This window comes from Mytilus californianus, unplaced genomic scaffold (genome assembly GCF_021869535.1).
Source record: "Mytilus californianus isolate M0D057914Y unplaced genomic scaffold, xbMytCali1.0.p SCAF_8, whole genome shotgun sequence".
Taxonomy (NCBI): domain Eukaryota; kingdom Metazoa; phylum Mollusca; class Bivalvia; order Mytilida; family Mytilidae; genus Mytilus; species Mytilus californianus.
The window spans coordinates 86,853,886-86,862,406 of NW_026262734.1; the positions used below are offsets into that span (position 1 = coordinate 86,853,886).

Below are 8,521 nucleotides of genomic sequence, written 5' to 3' on the forward strand. Positions count from 1 at the left end.
TTGTTAAAATAAGAAGCTCTTGATAAAGGCGAAACACCATCGCTATCACATTTATTGACGTTTGCTGAATGTTGTAATATTTCTTTCACAACATCAACATGTCCATTCTGACTGGCTGTATACAGAGGTGATGCCTCATATTTGTCACACTGATTTACTTCAGCTGCATGTTGTAACAGTTCTTTAACAACATCAACATGTCCTTCAAGACTTGCCCAATAAAGTGAAGAACGTCCATTTTCATCACATAGATTAATATCTATTTCATCAGACTGAAGAAGTACCTTTAACACCTCTATCTAATTGAAATAGGAAGCTCTTGATAAAGGTGAAACACCATCATTACTACATTGATTGACGTCTGGTGAATGTAGTAAAAGTTCTGTAACAACATCAACATATCCATTCTGACTGGCTTTATACAGAGGGGATTCACAATTATTGTTACATTGATTTACTGTTGCTGAATGTTGTAACAGTTCTTTAACAACATCAACATTTCCTTCCAGACTTGCCCAATAAAGTGAAGAACGTCCATCTTCATCACATATATTGATATCTATCTCATCAGACCGAAGAAGTACCTTTAACACCTCTGTCTTGTTGAAATAGGAAGCTCTTGATAAAGGTGAAACACCATCATTACTACATTGATTGACGTCTGGTGAATGTTGTAAAAGTTCTGTAACAACATCAACATATCCATTCTGACTGGCTTTATACAGAGGGGATTCACAATTATTGTTACATTGATTTACGTCTGCTGAATGTTGTAACAGTTCTTTAACAACATCAACATGTCCTTCCAGACTTGCCCAATAAAGTGAAGAACGCCCTTTTTGATCACATAGATTAATATCCATCCCATCACACCGAAGAAGTACCTTTACAACTTCCGTCTTGTTAAAATAAGAAGCTCTTGATAAAGGCGAAACACCATCGCTATCATATTGATTGACGTTTGCTGAATGTTGTAATATTTCTTTCACAACATCAACATGTCCATTCTGACTGGCTGTATACAGAGGTGATGCCTCATATTTGTCACACTGATTTACTTCAGCTGCATGTTGTAACAGTTCTTTAACAACATCAACATGTCCTTCAAGACTTGCCCAATAAAGTGAAAAACGTCCATTTTCATCACATAGATTAATATCTATTTCATTAGACTGAAGAAGTACCTTTAACACCTCTGTCTTGTTGAAATAGGAAGCTCTTGATAAAGGTGAAACACCATCATTACTACATTGATTGACGTCTGGTGAATGTTGTAAGAGTTCTTTAACAACATCAACATATCCATTCTGACTGGCTATATACAGAGGGGATTCACAATTATTGTTACATTGATTTACTTTTGCTGAATGTTGTAACAGTTCTTTAACAACATCAACATGTCCTTTAAGACTTGCCCAATAAAGTGAAGAACGTCCATTTTCATCACATAGATTAATATCTATCTCATCAGACTGAAGAAGTACCTTTAAAACCTCTGTCTTGTTGAAATAGGAAGCTCTTGATAAAGGTGAAACACCATCATTACTACATTGATTGACGTCTGGTGAATGTAGTAAAAGTTCTGTAACAACATCAACATATCCATTCTGACTGGCTTTATACAGAGGGGATTCACAATTATTGTTACATTGATTTACTTTTGCTGAATGTTGTAACAGTTCTTTAACAACATCAACATTTCCTTCCAGACTTGCCCAATAAAGTGAAGAACGTCCATCTTCATCACATATATTGATATCTATCTCATCAGACCGAAGAAGTACCTTTAACACCTCTGTCTTGTTGAAATAGGAAGCTCTTGATAAAGGTGAAACACCATCATTACTACATTGATTGACGTCTGGTGAATGTTGTAAAAGTTCTGTAACAACATCAACATATCCATTCTGACTGGCTTTATACAGAGGGGATTCACAATTATTGTTACATTGATTTACGTCTGCTGAATGTTGTAACAGTTCTTTAACAACATCAACATGTCCTTCCAGACTTGCCCAATAAAGTGAAGAACGCCCTTTTTGATCACATAGATCAATATCCATCCCATCACACTGAAGAAGTACCTTTACAACTTCCGTCTTGTTAAAATAAGAAGCTCTTGATAAAGGCGAAACACCATCGCTATCATATTGATTGACGTTTGCTGAATGTTGTAATATTTCTTTCACAACATCAACATGTCCATTCTGACTGGCTGTATACAGAGGTGATGCCTCATATTTGTCACACTGATTTACTTCAGCTGCATGTTGTAACAGTTCTTTAACAACATCAACATGTCCTTCTTCACTTGCTACAAACAAAGGTGATTCTCCATCATTTGCACACTGATTTACGTCTGCTGCATGCTGTAACAGTTCTTTAACAACATCAACATGTCCTTCTTCACTTGCTACAAACAAAGGTGATTCTCCATCATTTGCACACTGATTTACGTCTGCTGCATGCTGTAGCAGTTCTTTAACAACATCAACATCTCCGTTTACACATGCAAAAATCAAAGGGAAATTACCATCCTCTTCACAATGATAAATGTCACTGTTCCTACTAATCAACCACTTTACAAGGTTACCAAAACCATATAAACAAGTAATTCCAAGTGCTGTCAATTTTAATTCAACGTCTTCTGTGGAAGCAAGTTCTTCTTGCTTTGGCTGATCCAATTTGTTTATAGAGCTTATGAAAGTTTCTGTAAATTTGAGAGAATTCATGTTTCTGTTAGCAAATACCTTGATTATAAAACCATTCTCCCAATCCTTTAGCAGTCTATCTATATATTTATTGATAAGGTTATTGGGTATTCCTATGGCAAAATCTATAGCTGTATCAATTCTATCTGCTGTCTTCCATACAAACCGTTCTTTTATGAAATCAGTATGAGCATGATCAATGAAAAGTTGTAACATCTTCTCCCCAAAATGCTTGGCTAGGAAATCAAACAATTTATCATGAATTATTTTATATGTGCTATCTTCCTTGACCACATAGGTACCTTCAAGTGTTTCAAGTGATTTCTTTAAACTTTTGACTGGTGTTACTTTCTTCAGTTCACATTCCTCAAGTAAATCTTCGAGTACTGCCCCTATCTCTTTATCTTTTGTGTTAAGGTTTTCTTCTGTTAATGTGTTATTAAACAATACACAAAGAACTAAGCTGCAATATTTCATCTTACCAGCCTTACCTTCACTATACCAGTCATCAAGTTCATTTTGAAAAACACCAAAAGGATTGCCGAAAAAATCGCTAATGTTTACATTTTTTGGAGGTTGCTGTTTATAGTACAAATTACATAAAAGTGGGAAAAATTCATACTTTTCTGACAATTCTGTAATTTTATCCGCATTTTCCTTGAAATACACTTCAGCTAAAGCCAATTTTTCAGCTGCATTAAGTTTGAATTCTTCCGAACTTAAATCAATACTACTCGTTTTGAAAATAGACAATCGTCTAAATTGCTCGTTTTTATAAACATCTAGTCTACACGTAGACATAATTTTACAACAGGTGTCTTCAAGTAAAAACTGAATGTGTTCAAGCCTCTGTATCCACTCATTGCAAATCTGTTGATTAAGAATATACCGACCACAAACATCATCAAATACAAATACTGTTTTCCTTCCATGCTCAAACCATTGTCTAATATCTCCAGGATTATCACATGGAATTATGATATAGCCTTGTTTCATCATCGCCAGTGCAACATGACGTAAAAGAAAACTTTTTCCAGTCCCCGAGTTTCCGACAATTGTAACTGAACTTTCTGTCAAAATATGTTTCATTACTTGTTTTTCTGCTGCTATCCTGACAAATTTTTCGTCATCCACCTTCCACTGATTCAAGCGTCGTTCAAACTGTTCTGAAAAAAAAAAGAACTCCTTTAAAACAAATGAATTATCATAACTTGGTTAAATTTTACACATTAGTTTTATAACTGATTTACAATTTGAATGTGATGACACAAAGTAACCAAACTGGAAATATGTTGTACTACTCACCCCGTACTCTTGAACTGATATGTAATAACATGTCAATTTTCAACCCCAATCTTTAGCAGCAATTAATACCATATTTATTTAGACATAGAAATCTGATATTATGAATAAAGATCATGGTTTTAAAGAAAGTTAAAACATTTGACTGATTTTTTTTACATTACAATCCTGTTCGTGCATTTTTTATTGTTATTCAACGCAAAATAATTATCTAAAATACCTGGGGCGATCTAATTTCATAATGGATCTCTTTTGTTCACTTATTGTACCTCGAACTTATCATCCCGGTGTAGGCGTTTAAGTTGAGGTTCAATTAAATAAAAGTTAATCGTGCATGACTAATTAGACACGCCCTCTTAGAATCAGGTGGTCCAAAATACCATCGGGAAAAACAGCCAGCGAAATGCCATGATTTACACATCTCAGAGAATCAATGTGCTTTTGGTTGATTTAATATATCAGATCAATAAACAGACGATATTTGAGTAGAAATACAAACCTGTCTGAAACAAGAAATGTTGACTGCAAATGGAATTTATTTACAAAAAAAGTAATTTTTGAGATATTGTCTTACTGATCGGTTTTGTTATTTACAGTTTTTATTTCATCTACAATTGTCCTTGCAAAAGGCGGAAAATGTGTTAAAATCAGCCATGCAACTTATTTGAAATTAAGCTGACCTTTATTGTTGTTTAGAGATTTCTATTATCTAACTTGTGCGTACATCGTTTTTTCCCTCAAAGAGTTATTCAAATAATTATTTAACGTATAGAAAACGTGAAACTCTCACTACAACAGGCATCGGATATACTACATTTCTATTTCGACCGAACGAAGCTGCGTATTCATACATCCGAACAGTCAAACGGACGCACCCCCTTTAACAAGGGTATACTGTCGGACGGGAGAAGTCTAAAGTAAAGACTAAATAAATTTGTTTATTTTCATATAATACATTTTATTTCAATTTAAAAATGATGATCGACCTTGCGAAAATATATCATCCATACAAGTTTTGATCAAGCCACTCAACCCTAAATAACTTGATGCTAAGGATATTACATTTAGGCTATTTAATACGATTTTATTCATTGAAGTTTTCGTGCACTTTTTTTTCGTTTTAAAAACCACAAACAAAACAAGATTTATTTATTTATTGGACAACACTAATTATGTTGCATTTACAAGAATAATGTGAAGGACCTTATGCATCTAGGTCTGTTCGATTAAACGTTGTGAAACAAGCTGTTTAAATAATAAATTAATTGTTGGAGGGAGTTTACTTACCGTGTTCATATGGTTTTTACGAATCTATTTCATGATTACTGACAGATTAAAAACATCAAATATATATAACAAGAAATTTTTGTGCAGAGCATTCATTGGTCAGTTGTAAATCGTTATTTTGAAAAGTTGGAATTCAAAAATATAAATTTACCTCTTAATTTTATAAAACTATCCTAAAACTAAATCAGTAAAAGTTCCATGATTAAGTTAATATTGACATTAAAAGACCTCCTCACAAAAAGGGCTGTTCAAATCTCCTCGCCCTTCGAGCTCGGGGATCTCAACATCCTTTTTTGTTCGAAGGTCTTTCAATATCAATATTAACTTATCATTGAACTTTTACTATAACAAATTTATCCTGTAATCCTTTTCAAGAATAATGTTCACTGTTAGCTCAAAAGAAAAGAACAAATGTACTTAACAGCGAGGTATATTCCAAAAAAGATATGTCCCTATATATCTTATATTAAATATAATGCTTATAGGAACAATTTGAAACACAGTTTCTTGACTTGGTCGAGGTCCCAACACTAAGTGTCGGAAGAGATTTGGAGCAACGTCTATCACTTATCATTATAAATTGAAGAATTCTTTTATGCTCAGTTTGTGTAATTAATTCAACAAGTTGAGATGGGAATGAGAAAGGTAAATCGAATGTCCTTTTCTGAGCATTCCTTCTGGGCATGTTGCAAAAATACTTATTTGCTTTAAACATATTTAACCAAGTGTCATTCAATAAACTAAAGAAACACCGAAACTTCTAAATAAAAAGATTAAGCTATCACAAATTAAGTGTCGTTAATGGTATTTTTAATTTTTCAGAAAAAATTCTTTTAAAGTCAAGGCCAGATAATTCTTTTTTTTCAAGAAAATAAAGCCGCTGACCCCCTTTTTTCATTTGATGTTTCGGAAGTATTTATGAAATACAATTATATTATTCAATGTTTCCACAATAATTTTACATTTCTCCTGTAAAAATCCAAGATTTTATATCTAAATTTGAAAGCATATTAACAGAAGTCTTTAACAAAATTTAGGAAATCTTTCGTCGGACGTCTGACATTCCGACACCCCAACTAACAAAAGGGATTGATATTTTTATTTTCGATGACTAAAAATTGATCCCTATATAAAAATAAGAAGTTGTGGCATAAACGTCAATAAGTTTCTATCAGAGATCAAATTCATGTTCATCGATATGACTCAAATTCTCATATTTGATTTATAACATACTAAAACGTATATCCAAATTATAAAAAGTATAAAGAAAACAATGTACAATGCACTGGCTCGATAATATGAAACCGGATTTCGTGTGTATCTTTGTCTAGAAGCCATCTAGTTAACCATCGAAATGACCTCCGAAGACTGCCGACGGTCATATAACCCGATATTAACATAAAAATAGATACAAATAGATAGAGAACTCCTGCAATTGGATTTTTCTAGGTCTGTTTGATTTCATTTTATAGGCTGAAACTATATGTTAATCATCTTTTGTACCTGTATATGAATGAGTTTTTGTGGATCGAATCAGTCAATCAAATGGTTTACCCTTGTTTCACTTTCAATGTTGACATTCGTTTCCTTTTAATAACGGGACACGCCCAATGCAAGCGTAACCAATCTGTAGATAGGGGGTAGCTTGAAGGTCACACAAATACGGACTCAATGAGGTCGAATTATTCACTTGCAAATGAATAATTCATCAGCGATGTTTATTAGCCTATTTTGACAAAATTGAACCAAACTGGCTGCTAAAAGCGAATTATTATTTCACAATTTCACTTTCATTAATGATTGAACAAAACAAATCATACTTAATTTATTTTTTATATCTTGTAGCTAATGCCCCTTTAACTCATCAGATCGATACATAGCACGTTCTACTAACTAACAAAATACTAAACTATCTGTGAGTTCACATCCAACTTCCAATGGATTTAGTACACATACATCTTTTTGAGGTTTTTCTATGGTTTTCAGGTTGCTACTTATGTTTCAGTGACATAAATTCCATAGCACCTTTCATTCGAACAGTGTATCTGGTTCTGGAGGAAAGTTTTTGTATGAATATAAAAATTAAGAGATGTGGTATGATTTCCAATGAGACAACTATCCAACAAAGATCAAATAAAGTGGATGTTGGCAATTATAGGCCCTTAAGCATGTTTTTCTAATATAGTCTACAAATAATGTAATGTAGAATATTTTCCCGAATAACACTTACCCAGTATGTGTTTAGGGATAACTTCAACATGCGCTTATTCTTTTATTCTGGTATGAGTCACACGAACATCTAAAAAAAGCACAGCAATTCTTTTTTTTTTGTTATACACATGTAAACATCTTAGATATTTAATGTTTTAAACAGGTTCACCTGTCTTGCTATCAAATAAAGCACTTATACAGTGTGTTATATGTTGTAAACAGCAGTTTCACTGTTAGCAAATAAGCGTTTGTAAGAAGCAATTTATATGGGAAATCAGAAGCAATTACCATTTAACTGAAGTTTGTTATCAAGGTATCTTTTAAAATGATTTTTATAAAATGTTTTGACTAAAAAGCTGCCACTGCTTTATAAAATCTTGAAATGGGGTTAACAACCAAAATTCTTACAGACCATAGTTACATCACAATGTATGATTATTTCACATACTATTTTGCGGTTTATCTAGGAATATTTAGTTCTGAAATATTTTATGTATTCAGCTTCATAAACTGACTGTCTTGATTTTACCTGACATGTTGAACATATGCACTAGAAAGCAGCAACATTTTCCAGATGCAATTCAAATATAACAGAACCTAGACACTTTTATCACACATTACATAGTTAATTCTGCTTTGAAAATTGTTCTACTGGTCACACAAATTATATCGTTTGTAACTATATCAAACTTGTGAGGCTGGCATGACACATATCTCAAAGTTAATGTTTACCTTTTTTCTTTTCTCTCTCTCTGAGTTTCTTCATTCCTGAAACAAACGAAAACAACCTTTATGTATGACGAGAGAAATACGATTATTCCGATAACTTTAAGTCAAGATTATTTTGTCATATGAAATTTTACATTTTCTACTGAAACTACTTACTTATGTCATGACAACTGATATGTTCATCACAGCTTTTACTACATTGCATTTTACTAACAAGTTCTTGAACATCAGTGTTGTGTGGGTTAGATTCTTGTAAGACATCCTTAAACACCTGGGAGGTA

The 8,521-nt window shown here is 32.9% G+C and overlaps 1 protein-coding gene across 1 annotated transcript; it reads right to left on the minus strand.

Annotated features, from left to right (window-relative positions):
• Nucleotides 1-299: 299 nt before the first annotated feature.
• On the minus strand, nucleotides 300-3,188 carry LOC127712882 (ankyrin repeat domain-containing protein 50-like). Its single transcript, XM_052219484.1, has one exon. The coding sequence runs from the start codon at nucleotides 3,186-3,188 to the stop codon at nucleotides 300-302; it is 2,889 nt and encodes a 962-aa protein (XP_052075444.1).
• Between the last annotated feature and the right edge of the window lie 5,333 nt (nucleotides 3,189-8,521).

Excerpts from the sequence above, each read along its gene's own strand:
- LOC127712882 (XM_052219484.1), bottom strand. The coding sequence starts at position 3,188 with ATGAAATATTGCAGCTTAGTTCTTTGTGTATTGTTTAATAACACATTA.